The sequence below is a fragment of the Macrobrachium rosenbergii genome, chromosome 28 (genome assembly GCF_040412425.1).
Source record: "Macrobrachium rosenbergii isolate ZJJX-2024 chromosome 28, ASM4041242v1, whole genome shotgun sequence".
NCBI classification, from domain to species: Eukaryota; Metazoa; Arthropoda; class Malacostraca; order Decapoda; family Palaemonidae; genus Macrobrachium; species Macrobrachium rosenbergii.
Window position 1 is genome coordinate 20,547,501 of NC_089768.1, and position 22,348 is coordinate 20,569,848.

General features: G+C 35.8%; 1 protein-coding gene across 3 annotated transcripts in view; it reads left to right on the top strand.

Moving 5' to 3' along the window:
• The window catches only part of LOC136854106 (uncharacterized), a 230,961-nt gene extending 209,321 nt beyond the window's left edge, over window positions 1-21,640 (top strand). The window contains exons 3-9 of one of the 3 annotated variants that reach the window (XM_067130276.1): window positions 1,722-1,940; window positions 5,886-5,924; window positions 9,053-10,062; window positions 14,715-14,872; window positions 15,671-15,932; window positions 18,671-18,786; window positions 19,634-21,640. In XM_067130276.1, the coding sequence (XP_066986377.1) occupies window positions 1,723-1,940; window positions 5,886-5,924; window positions 9,053-10,062; window positions 14,715-14,872; window positions 15,671-15,932; window positions 18,671-18,786; window positions 19,634-19,831 (2,001 nt within the window). In that variant the 5' untranslated portion in view covers window position 1,722 and the 3' untranslated portion in view covers window positions 19,832-21,640. Of the gene's footprint in view, window positions 1-1,721; window positions 1,941-5,885; window positions 5,925-9,037; window positions 10,063-14,714; window positions 14,873-15,670; window positions 15,933-18,670; window positions 18,787-19,633 lie in introns of all 3 variants that reach the window. The other 2 variants (XM_067130277.1, XM_067130278.1) reach the window with 2 other exon arrangements.
• The last annotated feature ends 708 nt before the right edge of the window (window positions 21,641-22,348 follow it).

Below are 22,348 nucleotides of genomic sequence, written 5' to 3' on the forward strand. Positions count from 1 at the left end.
TTCCTGGTTATCCAGAGAAGCCTCAGCGTGTGTAAAAGGAGAAAATGAGAAAGAAGGAAGACACGAGAGGCCTTTTTGACTGCCAGTTTTACTCCCGGAGGAGACGATCAAAGAAGTTTCCTGTGTCTCTCCGTTGGTGTGTTTGTACGTCGTCACCTTCACACGGGTGAGCACGACGGTTCTGGATTGCGTCTTGGCCCTTTCTCTCTCTTTTGAAAATTATATTAAAAAAAATGGAAGCTCACGAGCGTGTTTTGATTATCCTAAATGACTTTAATATTTTCATTCGGTTGTACACGTTGCTGGGTGGGCGGTCCTGTTAACTCTATATTTTGTCTCGAATTTCATGCATAGGAAAACATCAATTTTTTTTTTTTAAGTTGAAACTTCGTGACTGGGGACTTTGAAGGAAAACATCCAAATTTTTTTTTTTTTAAAGTTGAAAATTCGTGCCTGGGGACTTTCAAGATGCTACATGGCGATCGTTCATTCAATTTACGGCAAGTGGTAACAGACGACGCAAATCTTTGAGAATAATGCCATTGCAGCAAAGTCCCTTTCGCGATTCACTCTTATTGAATCTAGACTTCTTGTAATGATATCATTTTCAATTTCCTTTCCTAAAGGCCCGGTGACTTTACTTTTAAAGACTTTACTGTAAAGAAGAACGCCTGGAACAGTAGTCAAGAGCATCATATAGGCGCTATGACTCTCCACAAATTTCTTTTCCTGGCAAAGGGCAGAAGTTATATTTCACAATCCATTTACGTCACTTTAAATATATTCGCATTTTTACATTATCCCTAACGTAGCTTTTACACGGGAAAACATCAGAAGAAGAAGAAAAAGAAAAAAACGCTCAAAAACACTGAAATATAGATACGTTAATGTCTGCGCAACCTTTTAACGCGTCTCGTCTGACAAAGACGATGGGGTCCATAGCACGTCATGTGGTCAGGAAATGGTCTTTAAAAAAAATGAAAACAAGAAGCCTGTTCTTACAGCTATTCTAAAGAGGATCAGTAGGTAGCTATTAATGTGCCTAGTTCTAAAACGAAGAGGATACACTCTCAAAGAAGATTAAATGAGGGAAAAATCTATTCTTATCTTGGCTACCCCAGCTTGAGGGAGAGTTATTATGTCACCTTAAAGTAAAGAAGCCTAATCATCATCCGGCATATCCATAAACATAATTAACTGACTTTTTTTTTTACAATGCCTGAATTGGTAGCTCAGTTGCCAGTGATGTATTTTCTTGCTTATAAATATTATTTCTGTCATGTTGCTGAATATTTTAAAATAGCCTCATATTTTCAAAAGTTGAAAAATGCCATCTTCCGAAAATACTCTAGAATCATTAGTTCCTTTAAATTTAGATGCAAGATCCACTTCGTAATTGTAATCTGTAAATTTATTTGGAAATTTCTATTTCCTACTCAAGGTAATGGAGTCAAACACTATGATTTAACGGGAACGCAAATATGATTTCACACGCATATAGATAACCATCAAAATAGTAAAACAGAGTATAAAGAAATGTTTAAAACAAGAAAATGAGGGATCCAACCGTATCCTTTTATTAAAATTTCCGATGGAGGATCTCTTTTGAACCTATTCCTCGTTAGGAATGAACAGACTTTAGAGAAAAGCAATAAAGTCATAGCAACAAAATGATCTCCCACAACGCTTCGTTCATTCACTGTATCCTTATTCTTTCGCAGGATGAGGCTATTAGTGGTCTGCGTACTGGCAATGGCCGGATGGGCCGCGGCTGCCCCTGGGAGTCTAGACAGTGACAAGGACACCACCGAGGACCTCCAGCAGGAGGCGGAGGGAGACAACCTGGCACCGGCAATCAATGAACTGGAGAGGCGAAAGAGGGGCGGCTCCAAGTCCAACCTGCCCTACTCCAAATACAGACCCTCAGGAGGCATTCACAGGTAAGTACGAAGCCCTTCGGAGGTCACGTCCATCCTCCGTAGGGAGTGTAGAACCCTCCTTCCCAGAACCCTCCTTCCCTTAACCCTCCCGCTTGTCAAACTTGTCCGTCGTTCGTAGCCCTGAACCGTAATGCCTTCTGTCAACATTGCTCATCCTGTCAACTTCACATCCTCCCATATCAAAAGTACTTTCATCTTTGTTGTGTTATTCCTGTTTTGCGTCGAAGAACTTGATTACTGTTATTCTATTTTTAATCTAAATAGCCATTCACTACCATTCAGCAGACGTAACATGTTACCAAGACTATTGTCTGTCATGTGTAAATGAAAGTCTTGTAAGATGTTATTCTCATAGATTGATGTCTCTACATATCTATACAATGTATATATAATATATATATATATATATACATATATATAAATATATACATATATATATGTATACATATATATATATATATATATATATATATATATATATATATATATATATATATATATATATGTGTGTGTGTGTGAGCGTGTTAGTGCATGGGTACTGTGTATGCATTCATGAGTGAATTCTTGCCGGACAAGGCAGCACCCTGTCCTTTATTTGAAATCCATAAAGCCGTTAATAAACATGTAGGAAAGGCACACAGTTGTATGCAGAAGGTTGGACAGAGGCTTAAGATGTCTATGAAAGCCAAGGTGACAATGCATGACTGTTGATGAGCCATCTCTCGTTCATATGCAAGTGAAGCGTTGATGTGCAATGCAAATGAAAGACAAAATGCAGAAGCTGTTGAGTTGACCTGTTTGCGTAGTGTAAGTGCTGAAAGACGAACTGAAAGGGAGAAAAATGTGAAGACGTGTTAAAAAAAATGTTAAAATGAATAATAGGATGGAACAGAGTGTTTTGAGATTGAAAATGAAATATAAAATTTAGGCCAAAGGCAAAGCTCTGGGACCTATGAGGTCAATCAGCGATGAAAATGATGATGAAACAACTGTGAGACGAGGGTGGAAAGTAAGAAGGAAGAAAGAGAACATGAAAGGATTGAAAGGGGGTGCAGCCAGGGTCCGGAAGGACGCTGCTCAGAAACTTGAGTAATGACTACAAACAGTGCGCCCCGCGAGGTACTCTGACAGTACTACCTCCCGACTGGGAGTGTTTTCAGAGAGTCTGGTCACAAGGAAGGAAAAGACGACCTCCGGCTGGTGAAAAGAGCATTAGGAGGGGGGACGCCGGGCGGGGGGCGGTGGGGGGGGGGGAGGAGGAGGAGGAGATCTAGCGTGTGGTAGATAGATTTTACGAGAGAGGAACTGAAAAGGAAGAGTCTTGGTGTCTAGGAAACACGAAAGTATATGCAGTAAACGATGTTGAGGATGTTCTCCGTAGGAGTCATTCATATTTCAGCAATTATTGTGTTGAATGCAGTAACAACCATTTTATTGTACTTTCTCTGAAACCACAATATGTAAAGGAAATTGCTTAACGTCGAATGCACACACACACACACACACACACACACTATACACACTGCATAAATCTATATAGCATATATTTTTGTACATCATACTGATTACAGAAAAGGATATAATGAATTATATCTAAAGAGAGAGGACGGGAGAATCATATGCTAGCGCACAAACGCATGTACAACATTCATACTTTTTCGTGGGAACAGATATGACATTTGTGTGATTTACTACTGTATGGTACATGAGCCCCCTCATGTGGAATCCTTTAGCGAAAATGAGTTGAAAAGGCAAGTCTGTCATCGCTGAATTTCTACCCTTTTACCCCTTCTCTGCCCTCAAGATGTTTGTCCTTTGTGTCAAAGAATTGTTGCAGAGGCAATTTAAAGATCACTTGAAAATGCTGAAATTAAGCGAACAATGATCTATATTATTGAAAGAAGCTATTAAAATAGGACATATTTTCTTCATAACCCTTTAAAGACATTTCAGTGATCTATTATTTACTTCATATTTAGATCTCTTATTTATGAAAAGAAAAAAAAAAAAAATCAGTAGTAAATAGACGCAAAGAAGCAGAATCTTTTTGTTTAAAAATAATGATAAAACCCCATCACGCTTGTTCAGAGTAGCAGATAGTAATGTTGTGAGTCTGCTTGTTTTTTTTAGGTATTTTTATACAGTAGTAATAGTTCATTTATTTTGAAATATTTATTATTATTATATTATTATTATTATTATTGTTATTGTATACAAAGAAACTTAGAATGTTATTTTTATATTTTGCCCATCTGAAAATTGTAAAGGTGCAGAAACAATATGGTACATCAAATGAACATTAATTATTCATTTTAAAAAGCTCTTTTAAAACTTATACAATAAGAAAAAATACAATACTCCTGCTGCCTTAATTAACAATCGAAAACTTTTATAACTTTACCTTACAGTCTTTACCTCTCTTAATTAATGGAGTACATTGTCGATTTTTAATTCATAATTAAATATTAGAACTCTCACAATTAATTAGTCCTTTGAAGGTTGTATTTCTTAACAACGTCCATGATATAATATGAAACCTTATTAAATGCAATCAACAGTTTTAAATCACTATGAAACAGATTCGGTACCGGAAATTGTTTTAATAACGACCAGTTCATTTTGGACTACAAAAGAATTGCTTTATTGTTAAAAATATGTAAAAAATATGTCCAGTCCAACCCAGGTCTCGTTTTCGTTTAATAAGAAGGGAAACTAATTAAAAATGATAATTATTCCTATTTCTCGCCTACTCTTTTCTTCGCTATCTTGTTCGCAAAGTTTCTGTTTCTACTTCTCCATCTCCACTTTCGTTTCTGCTTCACTTCAAATCTTTCGGTCTCAAGGTGAGTAACTTTAGGATGTAGAGGGACAGTTTTCTTAAGTAAAGTTTTGTTGTAATGCCAAAATTCCTTTTTGATGTAACGAGGTCTGCTTGCTGTAAATTTAGAGCATTAATGAATAGAGGGAACCATATATAATCTTTGATATATCAAGGATATCAGAGAAGATAAATAGTAATTTGATCCAACTTATATACGTCTAGTATATTGCAATGTTTGAATGAAAATTTTTTCCTTAGTTTTGTTTTGCCCTTGGCAATATATGATTTACTTGCAGTCCGAATTAGCAGCAGTGTTACAAGATAAGTCATCCTGTCATTTTGAAAATTAAAGATGTTACAATGGTTATTATAAAACAGGAAACTTAACAATACTTATAAGCACGGGATGAATAACAAAATGGCGCTCTTTTCTTTGTAAATACCGGATACGTTTATCATCCCCTTAGAGCATACTGTAATATCCCTTTCTTCTGTATTGTTATAATATCAAAATTGTGTCAAAAGTTCTTAAAAACATGAACGTTTCACTTTCGGGCTGAAATTCCTCCCATTAAAAATATCAAGATATCTATAATGTTAGTTGACTGTTGTATCGAAGAAGTTTAGGTTCATAAAAAGACAAAACTTTTTATATAGCAAAGGTTTTAAAAGGAATGCATCCCAGAGTAAAGAGCATGGATAATAAAACGCACAGTTTTGTCTAGAGAAACCTAGAACCTACAATATGACGTACGAGGATGATTCTTATTTGAATCACCCATTCTGAAAGCACATATTAGAAAGCCAAAACTAGAAACTAGTGAAATGTTTTAATATTCATTTAGGATTAGAACAGAAGAGCGTAGCAGGCGTAGGCTGCTCACCACCAGGAGGCAGTTTAGCAGGTGCTCAGTTGCTGATAAAAAAAAAAAAAAATACGAAACAAATACTGTGATCAAGCTTAAGTTTCCATCTAAAACGCCTGTAAACATTATGCTCACATCCTGGGCGCTGGCAGCCTCTGCCTGTCATCTCAGCTCAGCAATTTGTCATTTTAGCTTAGAGTGATATGTCTGTACATAAAGCGGTCCGCATTCACATAGCCATATGTTGCACCTCCCCAGACCCTACTCAGCGTACAGGCCATTATCTCGAGTGCGCAGGTCAGTACCCCTACCCCAGTTGTCTGCCTTCTCGGTCCGCAGGTTGGTATTTCTTCGTCCTGTCCCAGCATTTAAAATCTTACTCTGGCCGTTCCACTCAGCCTTCATCCCTTGGCTCGCCATTTGGTGTTCATAACTGTGTATTTTCTTGTTCGTACTTTTCCTACGGCTTTTGAGGTTCTGTCTCCCCTACCAGCGATGCAATGGTAAGTTTTGTGCATATTTATTTAAGTATATTTTTAGGCAGAAATCATGATGATTTTTAGACCAGATAAACTATGGGCAAATTCGAAAAGAAAGCACATCAGTATTTATGACTTCATCATCACCATCATCATCATCATCACTGAGTAAATCTATCCAGGCCATTCATTAGCAAACAAATGAGCTCACATTGTATCCATTCTTACTGAATTTGGTTACGGACGTCGCAGTGCAGGTTTGTCGGGTTTAATCTTTCTATAAAGGCTGGAACAACGAAAATGAAAATGGTCTAGATGGCTTCCATTTCGACAAATTATGAAATCTCCAATGATGTTTACCAAGGGTTCATATATTGGAGAGGATCACTCGGCTAAAGTGTTTACCCACGTTCATCAAGATCTATTCACCTGAGCTTGGATATCCTACTGATCGCACACACATATATACACACACAAACACACACGGACTTACTTCACACCCACATTCACATAAATGTGTAAACACAATCGCCTTTTCAACTTTGTTGCAAGACCCAGCAGTCAAGTAACGCAATAATAAGCACTAACGCTTTGTCACTCATACAAGAAACTTAATATAAAGATATCTACTTATATATCTTTTTTCAGAGTGTATTTGAGACAGTCTATAGGAAATTCTTCGTCTGAGAGCCGCCTCACTCTCCACTGGTTCTTATTAAAATATGCAGAATGGAAGAATCTTGAGCGAATTTTGAGAGAATTCATGATGTAGCTAAGGTCTGGCTATCACATCTAAGCCCTCTCTTATATTACCACCAATTTCATCAGTATGGGTCCACGAGTGACCAATTGAATTAAATTAACATTTAAACTAAATATAATGCGGATAAACAATTTACAAGTTTTCTTTAGTAACCCGTCACTTTCTGTTTGATGGAAAGTGAGTTCTAGAATGAAAAATAAGAGATAAAATGCCATCGGGGGGCACTAAAAGTTAATTCGCTGGAGAATCCTCAAAGGAACTGAACATTCTTATTTAAATTTCAAAAACGACGAAAATCAAACCAGAACGAATAAAGCCAACCACTGTCAAAAGTTACCATATGTTAGAATACCACAACGATGTTGCAATATAGGTTTATCTTTAATGGGATCCCTATCGAAAATTCATGATCTTTCACTTACTAACTTTTAATTTTAATTTCTCTCGTACGCGAATCCTACGAACGTTAATTCCTTCACTCTTTCAAGCGAGTTCTTTCTGACTGCTGGAAACTGGAAGGCGCTTTTAATCTATTTCATATCCACCATTTGAAGCAGAGCTTTCTTCTCCTCGTGCATTTTTAAATGAGCTGCATTGCGAGAAAATGAAACTGAATTTAGCGGTTGTCAAAAGGTATAATTCTGAATATTTCTGATTCCGGTATCACTTGCACATTCCGAGTCGAAATACGAGAAATATAGAAAATGCTGCAGTTGTAGCAGAACTGTCTTTGGGATGTGTTTAGGAAAAGAGATATTTTATAAACGAAAAACGACAGAAAAACTAGAATATAATATTAGGAAAAGAAGAATTGAGGAGTATCTGGATAAAAACAGATAAATTCTGGAGTCTAATGCTAGAGAACATTTCTGGAAAGTATTGTGGAAAAAAAACCAGAATTCTTATGCAAATGTCAAAAAAAGGCCAGAGGTCTAGTGATAATGAGTAAAAAAAATTAGGAATCTAGTACAGATCAGAGACATTAGAAAATTAATTGCAATATTGGAAGTACGAAACTGTGCGGTCTGATCAGTAAGTTACTTGGAAACATAAAAAGACCAAGCATATAACGTTAAAGAAGAAAGAATAATCAGATAACGGAAATAAACTAAGAGTTATATATATATATATACATATACATATACACATATATGTTAATGTGTATTTATATATACATACATATATATACATGCACACACACACACACATTTATACATATATATATATATATATATATATAATCTAATCTATATTTGATCATCTCTCACTGAAATATTGTATATATATATATATATATATATATATATATATATATATATATATATATATATATATATAACATACATACATATATATATATATATATATATATATATATATATATATATATATATATATATATATATATATATATATATATATATAGTCTACACCTATCTAAGTCAGGCATGCAGCTCCACTTCCTTGACTTCTGGGTTTGTATTATGACAGAAAATATGCACAAACATCATCCCTTCATAGACTGTGGCTTAGTCCGTTTCAAAAGTTTTGAACGTGTTTAAGCTTTTAAAAAAGCATGAGAGGTTTTGCGCAGCCTCGTAACCTGTTTGTGCACATTTACGTCTAAACTATTTTAGTTAAGTCGGGATTAAAAATATTTTCATTGACTTTTAACGTGTTTAGTCAGCAATGTATGTATATGCTTCAAATAGCTTTTACTGATATTTAACCATTTCCTTATGCCTTCATATTTGACCTTGAGCCTGAGATTTACCTTTTTAATGCTACCTCGTTGTCAGTCTTTCTATCTATCAGTCTGTCTGTCTGTCTTTCTATCTACTTACCTCCAGAGCCGATGGAATTCTTATACCAGAATCATTTCGTATCTAAGTAAATCATTATACTCTAAATAAGATATTGAGAAGTGTTAATTAAGCTTACTAAAGTAAACAACCGGATATCAGATCATAATGTGAAAAGCATCACCGGCTTAATAGATTGCAATTCTTGTTCCCTCTGTTTCCATAACATTTTAATTCCGTAGATTTGAACAGTAAATAATCTCTTTACTAATATATAAAAAAGTAAAAGCAATCATCACCTGTTGCATAAGATTGTGATGGGTCGTTTTTGCGCCTTCGGATTTCACATAAAGTGTCAAATTATAGATTTTCTCTTCGCAGGTACCGCTATCCTTTGTACCGCAAGCGGTCGTACAAACCACAGCCCACTTACGACTACGAAGATGACGTCATCCTCCCAGAGGCTGCCGAAAACGAATACTTCGACTACGAAGACCAGCTGAGGGGCCCCTCGCTCTTCCGAGAGAGGAGCCTCCAGCAGGACCGAAAGAAGAAGATGCTCCTCGAGAACGACGAAGGATACTTCACCGACGACTACGTCCCCGAGAAGAAGGTCATACCGTCGCCCTTCATCATGCCTCTCAAGAAGAAGGACTCCGTCTATAACCTGGCCAACTCTCCTTACGACCTCCACACCATCGGCCGCATGTACGAAATGGGGAAACGAGACGACAGTCCCTTCGACAGCGAGGGCCTCAACCAGTTCCACAGCGTCGGGAGGAAGAGCCCTCCCAAAATGATCGTGAGTCCCACCGAGCAGTTCTACGACGCCATTGATTCCATCAAGAGAAAGAAGGCCATGTTTGACGAGCGCATCATGAACCCTACAGAAGCCGAAAAGCTAGAGCAACTGCTCTTCCTGAAGAGCGTTCTGAGCCCCGGGACAGCCAGTCGATACCACAGCGGACAAGACCTGAGCTTCAGAGACCCCATGATTAGAAGGAAAAGGGATACAACTTCCGTCAGCACTAAGGGCGTGCATAAAACCAACGCCACAACCACCCACGTGGCAGCAGAGTCAAAAGTCTCAGCTCACCGGCAGAAGACTGGGAAGCTTACCGGTGACCGCAGAAAACGAGCCTTTAATGACTACTTCGCCTGGGAGAGGAAAGCTTTGGAATCGGAATATCAGCCCGTGGAAAAGAGGAGCAGCAACAAGGATTTAAATGACTTCTTAACCCGAGAATATTTCAAGAGCATCGCCCGATCTGTTGGACAGAAGAAGAAGAGAATGGCCTACGCCCAGTTTGAAGCTGACAAGAGATCGTCTGGACTTGATGAATTTTTGGAAAATCCCGCCATGTTGGAATACATGCAATCAAAGCTGAGAGGTTAGTCTTTATTTTATGCGAGCATATACATTCACTTCATGTTTTTGCCTAAATATTAGCCAAGAAAATTATAGAAGCAAAGTCTGTCTTTTACATTTATTGTATAAAATGTTAAATTGTCAGGTAAGAGAATTATCGTGAAGGGAAATATAAGCTTTACATTTTTGCTATAGAGCGATTTCACTGACGGCATTTTAAGAATTGCTCCAGTACGTTTCTAAATAGTTTTAATATGCCTGCAAAACAAAAGCTTTTACAAAAGCCGATTCTCCTTTTTCATTCTAAATCCAGTTTAGCGTTCTTTTACTATTCTTTTTTACACTAATCTAATTAATCTTCAAACCATTGCAGCACTATGGATATCAGTATACATCAATATATATACATATATATATATATATATATATATATATATATATATATATATATATATATATATATATATATATATATATATATATATATATATATATATATATACATATATATATATATATATATATATATATATATATATATATATATATATATATATGTGTGTGTGTGTGTGTGTGTGTGTGTATGTATATAATAAATATAAGATCGTCAGGATCAATCACTGAAAATGTTATTATCTATGACGGGATATTTTTTTCATAATAGCATCACTGGTATTCGTATACGATACAATGATTTTAGTTTTGCCAATTGTCAGTTTTTTGGTACTTGATCTATACTTTCTTTTCATTTCTTTGTTTGATGAATTATCCTTATAGAAAGATTTTTCTTTAATTTTAAAAAATTTATTTTGATTTTTCCTGTGTCCTTCCTCCCATTCTGCAGCTATTTGGATAACGGTCGTGTGACAGAGATTTCCAGTAACTGTGCTGTTTTAGCAATTATAGTTGTAACTGTAGATGCGATATCTTTGATTTTGGTTGAAAACGAGTATAACGAAGTTTATCAATTTGCACTTCATGTCTAACGTAACGTCTAAATAAAATGAAACCTGCAAGTTTTCTCCATTGTTAAGAATTTTTCGTGAATGTCTTGGGTGATTTCATAAGGACATGAAATAACATTTAATACGACACCTTCTCCAGGAAACAATAACAAAGAATCATGAACATAATATTAGCGAAGAAGGACGAGAATTTCATGAAATGCAAAACATACGAAGTACAGTATATGTGGAGAAACTAGGGACGAAGAAAGAGCAAAAGAATAAGAGAAAGTCACGCATGACGACAGGAACAAATCACTGACGAAAGCAAAGCAAAAAAAAAAAAAAAGCAAGTAAAAAATGCGCCGAAGTTTCTTCGGCGCACTCGAGTTTCCTATATAGCGTATAATGCAATATGAGCCGCAGCCGATGAAACTTTCAGCTACGGCCCGATGGTGGCCTGTGCTGTAGCGTTGCCAGACGCACGATCATGACTAACTTTAACCTTAAATAAAATAAAAACTACTGAGACTAGAGGGCTGCAATTTGATATGTTTGGTGATTGGAGGGTGGACGATCAACATACCAACTTGCAGCCCTCTAGCCTCAGTAGCTTTTAAGATCTGAGGACGGACAGAAAAAGCGCGGACGGACGGACAAAGCCGTCACAATAGTTTTCTTTTACAGAAAACTAAAAAGGAGAAACGCGTCTCATAAGTCACACGAGAAAAACGGGATCTCATTAAGAGCATTCGGGCTTAATTCGGCGGAAGGAATGAGGAGGATATCCCACACTAAAGAACAGCCCAGCGCCGGGGACACCGACCCCTCACGCTGGCTGGCTTCTAAATCCATAAGACGAAGGTAATAGACCGCCATCGGGGCTTCCTGGTCCCGCCACAATTACACAGCCAGAAGAGCAAATAGAAAGGACCACCCTCCTCCCATTTACATTCTCCTTTTACCTGAACGTGAATGCCGGTGCTTTGTGGCGTGTGTATTCGTGTGTGTGCGTGAGTGTGTGTTTGTGTGTGTGCGTGTGTGTGTGTGTGTAAGCTTGCAAATGAGCTTCAGGTACATTGTGTTAACTACTGAGATTCCTTGAAAGGCTGCTTTTGAGCTTAATGGGGAGGGGGGTTAAGGAGTAGGGGATAATTTAGAGAAGCCTTCGTGCCTTCATGACTTTCAATTCTATTTTAACACTTTTTCATGTAATCTTTGATATGTTTTCTAGGAAATAATTTCTGGATGTAGTTTTGTGTTTGTATGTTTGTGTGTATGAGAGAGAGAGAGAGAGAGAGAGAGAGAGAGAGAGAGAGAGAGAGAGAGAGATAAGGCAGCAATTAATGGTATAAATCTGTTATGATGAATTCGGTAGGAAATATTCAGTTGCACTTAGAAATAAATGGTAGAAATCGAGATTAAGGAAGAAAACTGGACGAAATGAAAAACCCGAGATGAGAGAGAGAGAGAGAGAGAGAGAGAGAGAGAGAGAGAGAGAGAGAGAGAGAGAGAGAGAGAGAGAGAGAGAGAGAGAGATTATTCAGTTAAAGTAATACATTACCAGAAAACATAGGTAAAGTATTACATGAGGATTTGTATAATGAGGACAATACTTAAAATGTGAAAAAAAGTAAAGTAATTATACGTTGCTTGGATTTGTTCATTGGAAATAATGAACTGAAATTGTATTTGGCAGATTTTAAGAAAATAAGAATTTATAGTTAGACGATGATTAAAATAACCATAAACATGCACAAATCTTGCAAAACGCCACAGCAATAAAAAAAATGTAGAACTGGGCATGAGATGATAATAAACAAAATCATTTGAGATGAAAACATGGAGATATGCCGTAAGATGACTGAAAAGGTAGTATGAGAGAGAATAGAGATGACCAGAATAAATAAAGTGTTAAAATATCGAGTTCCAAAGAGTAAAGGGTGAACAAGAGATAGGAGAATGTTGATGGACTTAACCGAGAAGATGATTTGCATTCAGTGGAAAGATAATGTCTAAAAAATGTCTAAAGAACAATGTCTAAAAGTAAGTAAAATCTACAACGAAACTGTGCAGTCTCTTTGTACAGGCTGCTACATCTGAAACGATAAAATATGAATTTAGAAGATATATTTCTAGAAGTTAAAAAACAATTGGGAAAAGGGAAAATTTTTTTAATATCCAGAGAAATAATGTTTGAAAACATAAATGAAATCAAAACATAACTTAAGCAACGTAAGAATAACAGCCAATATAAGACAATGAATCACAGAAGTAGAATAACTAACGTGAGATGACATCACTAAGTTTTCATATTATTTGAAAGAATTGATGACTGTTTCAGGCGACATGTTTATTTTGCTTTTTGAATCGTACAGACAGGATTTTAATGGGAAAATTACTGGTGTATAGTGCAATGATAAACACTTTTGAAGTGTCAGAGATTTTAATGGGGAATCTGTGGGTGCAAAGTGGAATGATGAAAATATTTGAAGTGCCAAAGATATGTTGAATGACTTTCAGTTTATAAATGATGGATTCGTAAACCAGGTAAAGTGACTAATATACAGAAGAATATTACTCAAGATAAACGTGAAAGATAATCTATCTCAAGACTAATTAGTAAAGATACGATGAAAAGACTCAAAAGACTTATAGCAAGTGAATCAAATTAAAGGATACAAAACTGGGTCATATCTCTGAGCATGAAAAAAAAAAAATGTAGCAATTTGTGAATGTAAAAACGAACGGATTAAGCACTGAGCTTAAAAGAGATTGTAGTGATCATTACTCTAATTCTCTATCATTAATGCGTTAGCAAAAATGGTTTTAAAGGGAATTAAAAGTTTTATTCGGAATGAATGTCTGTAGATCGCTTCTAACGACGCAACGATCAAGAGAATAACAGGTTTACTGTTAAGTATCCAGCGTCAACAAGTACTGATAATGTGTAATTGTCAGATGATATATATACATATATATACACATATATATGTGTATATATATGTGTGTGTGTTTTATATACATACACACACAAATATATATATATATATATATATATATATATATATATATATATATATATATATATATATATATATATATATATAGGGAAGAGAAAAAGAAAGGTATTGCCTACATAACTGAAACCAGTATGCCCAGGGATGCAAGAAAGGAGTCGAAAGCTCTCCCCTATGTATCTTTCTCGTCAAGAGTTCAGGATGAAAATAAATGATGATGATATAATGAACTTGGTCGTTGTGAACGGATGAACAGCCGTATGACAAAATACCTGGCGTAATAATGATATTAATAATAGCGCTGGAACTTTTTATTCCTCGACAAGAGTATTGAAACTGAGAGTAAATTTAATGATTCCTCACCCACTGGGCCCCTCAGGTAACTCTCCATTATTCCTACATGCTCTCGACGCTGGAACTCTGCTCTTACTTGTTTAACTGTTCATTATTTTGACGGCGTTCTCATTTTAGAAACATGACATTCCTTCTTCTTTTGTCAACTGTATAGTTGATTTCCTTATTTATAATTCAATTAGAAGTTATTTGTTTTCTAATATGAAAGGAAATCGAAAATGTTTCTCTCTGGGAAACTGTTTTCACACCTTGATCTCTCACGGGTCGAACGGATCTTGGTCTTTGAAATTGGAGATTTATGCAGAATATTATATGTAATAAATTATTTTTTTTGCTTCTTTTTTTCTCCCCAATAGAAGCCGAAGAGGAAGTGGCAGCTGAGGCCCAGGAAGAACTAGGAAACGGCAACAACGAGGAGCTCTTGTCTAACATTGTGGTGCGTCTCGACGCCCTAGAAAGAATGAGGGAGGCTCTAGCTCGCCTTGAAGAACTCCAGAACGAAGAAACTGCGTCGGTAAGAGGGAAAATTTATTGTCATGTAATGTGATGCGTATTTGTGTTCATCAAGTACAGATGATTATAACCTAGGTACAGTAATTCATACATATATACACACACACACACATATATACATATATATATATATATATATATATATATATATATATATATATATATATATATATATATATATATATATATATATATATTTATATATATATATATAAACACACACATATATGTATATCACTCTCCCCTCCGTCTGTCTGTCTGTCTGTCTGTCTCTCTCTCTCTCTCTCTCTCTCTCTCTCTCTCTCTCTCAAACACAAACACAAACACACACACGCCAGCTCACACACACACACACACACAATTGTTAAATAATAAAGAAAGATATATGGATAATCAGTGTAGAGATCACTTTGATTCAGTAGACTAAATCAGGCAAATCTGCGATAGCATGCGAGGCCCCGAACAATGAAGCATCGATAGAAACTGAATTTGTTGTTTGAAGTAAATGTCACGCGAACAATGGCTAAATTTAACACAACAGTGACCGTGATTTTACCCCCTTTTTTATGGTGACTCAGAGCAAATATATTTGGAAACCAATGAGTGATAAATCACTGAAATTCATTTCACTCTGGTTATGTTTTATTTGGTTAAACACAGAAACGTGATTCACGAAATACCAATCTATCATAAAATCTGAACTGATAAATAACCTGCGTGTGGAGATGTGGAACCAAATAGCTCAGTTCCCGAGCAGTCGTCGGAATCCATTGCAAATCAAACGTGTTTGTTTTTGCAGTCAAGTGGCCTTAGCGGAGTAGCCAGGAAACGTACGACAAGTAGCAGTAGCAGCAGCAGCAGCAGCAGCACCAGCAGCAGCAGCAGCAGCAGGAGTCCTTCTTCATCAGGAATCGCAGCGCTGTCCGCAGTGTCGAGGAAACGGTCTACAGTCGACGATCTGAAGAAGAATAAGAAATCCGCTCTCAACGCCAGAAGGATCAGCAGGATGAGAAGAGAACAGGACGCTCTTCCTGCCATCTTCCTGGGGAATACCAGGGAAGGTAAGCAACTCACTTTTGGGCGTGCTTTCCACGACAGGAATATAGGATAATTATTATATTTACCCATATTTATTCAAACACATGCGTAGAATATATATATATATATATATATATATATATATATATATATATATATATATATATATATATATATATATTTTATATATATGTACATATATATATATATATATATATATATATATATATATATATATATATATATATATATATATATATATATATATATATATATATATATATATATATATATATATATATATATATATATATATATATACATAGATATATTTGTACATATTTGCAAAGAATGAAGACATAAGCAGATAACTGCCGTTTTTTAAAGGTAAGAACCTGTTTTAAAGGAGCATAAACTTAAACTTGTGGGCACAATGTCGTTCATCCGTGTCTAGTAAAAAATCTGTAATAGGAAAAACTAGAGCTAGGAAAACATAAAAAAATGAACTACGCGAGGGTAAGCTAAAGAAATAATTGTAATGTGGAATATAACAAAAAGCTGTAAAAAGGACAACAACATAAAAGTGCATGACAGATAGAAAAAAATGTTCATGGAGAAAACAGAAAAACTATGTGGGAAATAAAGAAAGGTTGACTTTTGGGAAATAAAATTTCTTGTCAGTTCATTTATAGCGCAAGAAACGGTAAAGCAGTACACGAATTAAAAGTTTCTATGGCGATAGGTGAATGGCATTAAAAACTACCACCCCTTTGACAACGCAATGAAAAACTTAAAAAGAATTTTATCACTTTAAAAACGAAAGAAAAAGTACAGCCTAAAGAAAAAATTGTAAGGTCGTCTGAAAAATTATGATGCTTAAAATACTTTAAAAAGGAATATGAAATATTCAGAGTAGGTAATCTTTGTGTACACATTCCCATAAAAAAACTGAGTCATTGCAAAATTTAAATAGAAATATAAAAGCTTGAAAAGGAAAGGAATTAAGTGGCAGGACAGAGTTACCCCAGAAAGGATAGGAGACGTAGATGAATCAGAACCCGTTGAACCATAGGAGACCGTTCAGATGGAAATGGATTGGCCATATGCACTGGAAAGAAAGAAAACTGGAGCAAGAAGTACCTGGGTGGGCTGGTGAGGAAAGGCAGCCTCCGGAGGGGTAGAATTTAGAGACTTCGGCTGAGAGACAATAGGGAAGGAATAGGATGGCCTGTGGGAAATGGCGCAGGACAGACATTTGGGACGAGAATAATTCTTTGAGGTCCTTCACATCCTCCGGGGAGTCACCGAAATCGAACTGGGCGAATTCCAGGAACAACACTGCTATCTGAGATGTCTTCAATTTCAGCTTTATTTATTGAGCCCCCTTGCATGCAGTTTATTCTTACTGTGATATGATAGCTGTTGTTATGAAACAGGCAGAGAAATATAGGTACAGATAGCTTGAAAAATACGGAGAGCGAGGAAAAGAAGTAAATTACTGCGTGGAAATTGAAAATCATCTATTTTCTACGAAGTATCTTTAAAGGATAAACCGTTAGTTGACAGGCTATCCAACCTCTGTCTTCATCAACCATAGAAACTAGGAGACCATTTTTTTTTCCAAGACGGGTTCCATCCATCTCCTCCTGAAGGTCTGCGGAAATCCTCAGTACTGATCTTTGAACTGCTTATCTCCTGATGCTGCATTTACAAAATAATCTTCACGGTCAGAATTTTAGAAATTTATGCTAGAATTGCTGTACCGTGACTGAGTTCAGTAAAAGAATACTGATTTCACTACTTTATCACAAGTGAATTTATTGCTGTGGCTAGAGGCGGTTTCATACTTAATGAGAAAGTAATGTACACATTACGTCAGATTTGCCTATTGACATGAATTGCTTAACTTAAGGCTGAAAAAAAATCTATGGACATTATAGTTGTATGAACCATCTTGTTGAAATGTCCACAAAATGACAATATAAACAGTATCTATGTTCATTTTTGACAGCTTCACGTACAAGTTAAACTATAGAATAACGATCACTATTGATTTGAAATTTAGCTATATGCATACAATACTGAAATATACGCGTTCAGTTCTGTGGTATCCGTGTGGAATCTTCCTTTATATATATACATTAATTTACTGGTTTGATCTTACTTCAGTCATGTGCTGTGTTAGTGTCGCAAGAAAGGTTGCTATCTTTAGAATCCCGGCAAATTGCCTTTTATTTGTCATTTCTTTGTAAGGAAAAATCAGTCACACAATAAATCTCTCTTTCCAAATTCAGTTCAATCGTCATACTTCTCTTTGATGCGATATCAGATTAACTCTAGCACCTATTCTCTTTGTTGCGAAATACTCATATATCCCATTTCAACGTTATCATGAGGCTAGAATGTTATTCTAAACTGGAACAGTAATGGAAAGGCTACTCGTTTCAGTTGCGTTAACCAAGAATAAATATAATTGTTATTGTTGTTCTTTGCTGATGCTGCGGTTATAAAGTTTTTTTATCATTCGTTAAAACGAGTTTTTTTTCTGCACCTTATATTTGAGTAATTAGGAAGTCAAAGGAAACATTTCCCCTTTCTCAACAATGAAAGCAATATTTAGATAAAAACTTGGCGCACACAGTAATCTTTTTAATTTTTTCTGAGGGAACGATTACAAAAACAACAACGACATAATTGTAAGTCCTTGGAAGGCCCTTTCTATTCAGGATATCCTAACCCTTCTCCTTCGTCTCTTTCCTAGACTGCCCAGTTCTTGATCGTGTCTACATGAACTGCGTGGACGTCACCAAAATCGTAGGGGACCAGGACCAAGCCTTCCTTGGGCCTTGCCTCCGTCACGAGGTCTGCTACATGTGTGTAAGTATCAGTCTTCAGAGATAATGGCTGTAAGAATTTAGTCCTAAAATAATAATAATAATAATAATAATAATAATAATAATAATAATAATAATAATAATAATAATAGTTCTACAATTTAACTCTTACCGCTCTGATATCCACAACGAACTCTCACTTATATTGTGCTTTATAATTAAATAAGCTACTTTCTTCAATTAGGGGTGTCCTTAAATGCACAAAGGCACTCGTTCTCTCCAGGATCCTCGTCGCTAATAATACATTCAATATAGGTTTGAAGCTTATTGCTTTGTAATTTTCATTAATTTCGACTAATTGCATATTGTAATTGGACGTCCCAGAACACTTTCGATGAATAGATCTATTCACAGAGTGTTTTACATTTCAATTATTTCCTAAAGGACCCTCCGGATCTTCATTGAATTAATGGGCGCATGGAATCAATTTGTAGTGTGGAATGAAAATAATGGTTGTATTAACGGATTATTAACCTCATGAACGTAATGATTTTTTCGGTTACCATGTATGTCTTTTATTATTATTTCATTTGTTATTTAATATCCGGCAGTGTGACTTGTGAACTGAGAGATTTTTGGCTGCTCTAGACATAATAAAAATTGAGGTATATTGATAGACACAGACATACATATAATTATATATATATATAATATATATATATATATATACATATATATATATATATACAATATACATATGTATGTATATATATGTATATATGTATACACACATGTATATATATAATATATATATATATATATGTATATATATACAGACGACTATTGTCCAATTTATACAGTAACATTTACCCACTTGCTATTTCCAACAGGGCTCCAGCCTCAGCGTGTCCGGCCATGAATGTGACGCCATCTTGTCCTCATCGCTGGAAGCTGCGTGTTCCGGAAACCTGGATTGCCTGAGCGCTGCTGGAGGCACGTTCAACCTCCTCAGCAACGCCGATCGGTATGACGACGATGGCACTTGTACCCACGACCCCTGCGTCAGGCAGTTCCTCGAATCTCGCTGAGAACCTAAGACCAAAATTGCTTTCCGGTTGTTCAACCACCGACGAAGAATAGCTGTGTATCCAAAGGCTTCTGGATTGGTTGATGGATGATGCCCGAGTCTTCTTCTCGCATCTATTTGTTCTTTGTACAAATTTGTAGCTAAACTCAAGAGCAGAAGCTGTGAATGTTTCATTGTATCTAAAGCACTTAGTGGTGCATTCAGTGGTGTTGTCAAGAGGAGAGGTACGGTTTGTTATTGTAAGACATAAAGTAAGCATAATAAGTAGTTGTACAAAAAGAATTTATAAAAGGAAGAAGTGACAAAAAACTGATGAAAGTAACCAATTTTGACCATCTTAGAATGGTTTCTAGGTCTTGGATTCATGCTAACACTAGTTATGTTTCTGCCTTCCACTTTGAGAGAAATTCAATGCAAAATCAACGATGTTAGTTGAAATAAACAATCACTAGAAATGCAATGCAATAAAGAAATTTTAGCGAACCTTTGACCAAAATTTTTACCATTTGACTTTGGAGAGTGGAGTAAGCCTAAGAAACTCCTTTTGGTACCTGGATCAACTTGCTTCCATATAGGAACCTTCGCGTTCAGTGGAAGTGACTGAAACTTTGTGGTAAATTCAAATGTTCCAGAGGAAATAGATGGTTGGTGTCCGTCACAAAATGCCAAAGGATTAGCGTAGCGACCTCTGCCAAATTTCCCTGGTAAATTTGAATCAGGCATTGGACGCCAACCAGTCACGGAGGCTCTAGAACGGAGCAGACAGACCACCTGTTAAAAAAAAAAAAAAAAAAAAGGGCCATTCCAGTGATAGACTCCTCCCCGTAGATGCGTGTTGTATGTTGATATATGTCGTGACTGAGACACGTCTTCTCGTTGTCCGTTTCCATTTTCCATAAATCGGGATTCAGAGGGTCGAAACAACTAAAAATAAATAAATAAATAAAATAAAAAAGGGAATATTACTGATTCAGCTCGAGAACCCAGAGGATTTATTTTGATATAATTTTGATTCTCATTGATAACACATATCATAATGCCACTATATCATGAAATGATACTTGGATTTAATCGGAATATACATGTTGACTCCTTAAGCGTATGTGGACAATACGCTGCTTTGATGGGAATATAAACGAGGGCAGTTAATTATAAACTATTTATGTCTAGGAGTATTAGTATCTGACGACGGAAGTTGTGAATGCTATATATTATGTGCATACACATACACACTATATGTTGTACACATGGGCTGAGTAATGTCAGTGCATACTGACATTCACATATACGTAGACATTTTGAGTCACGAAATAAAATGGTTTGTCACGGAAACTAATCAGAATATGATTGACACTAATTAATGAAACAAATGGTCTCTTAATCAGTATTCTGAATTAGGTCTTCGCTCTTTGAAAACAAGTCTTTGAAATATGAACTCTTGGTCGATATTTCTGCAGAGTAAAAAAAATTCATTCATGATACATATATATATATATATATATAAATCGGATATGTGTACGTATATGCACGTGTGTGTATTATTAATCCCCATTTACTTTCATCTGAACGTATATGTGTCTGGTGATATACCTTTTCAAATGAAAGGGTTATTGGTATTATTGTGGGAAATAAGTAATGTTTTGTGAAGCATGTGAAATGTTCAGGTCTATTTTGTGCCTGATAATGTGATCTATGAATTATATACTTCAAAAAACTTGTAGCTCTATAAAGAGAAGTAAATAATGATGTAGTACAATAAAAAAAAATAATTCAATCAGTATTCTTGGAGAATAACAGACATTGTGTGTTTTGTTTGATTTTTCATTTTTACCTTTACAGTTCTTTCCAATCAAGTCTTTGTTTTAGGCAACTGAGTAGCAACTGTGAGATTGATTGAATGATTGATTTTGTGTATAAACCTGGCGTCGAAACTGCTAAGGAGGGGCAGTAAGGAGGAAAACGCAAACGTTTGAATATGAATTGTAATTAATTCTAGGAAATATGACAATAGTCAAAGTGAGGACATTAGTAAAGTTCCAAAGTCAACGAAAGTGGAGAAAAATAACTATATTATTTTTTCCCTTCTGGAAGGAAAGCTGTATAAAGGGTCTTTATTCGTCAGATAATCTTGCAGATTATATTTACTATTTCTTACATTATTCCCTTTTAGAGAATGATTATCTCATTACCCTTTGTTCCACTTTCAGGAAGTATCAGATTACTGGATATCCTTCTCTATGATACCGCTCCAGTGGGAATATATTCTTTACTGGCTAGTTTTATTTGTTCGTTTCAGGGAATAACGTCCATTCTTTACTTCAGTAGAAAAACTATGCTAAATTTGGAAATGCTATATGCAGTAACCTTACATTAGCCTTAAAACTGAAACGCAGATAATTATAACAGGTAATTTATAAAGTAACTGCAGTACATACTGGATTGCAATGAAGCTCTACGCATACAGCCTGAATCCTAAGTAGTCTTTGTATTTGGAGGTCATCTAAGTCCTCACTCATGG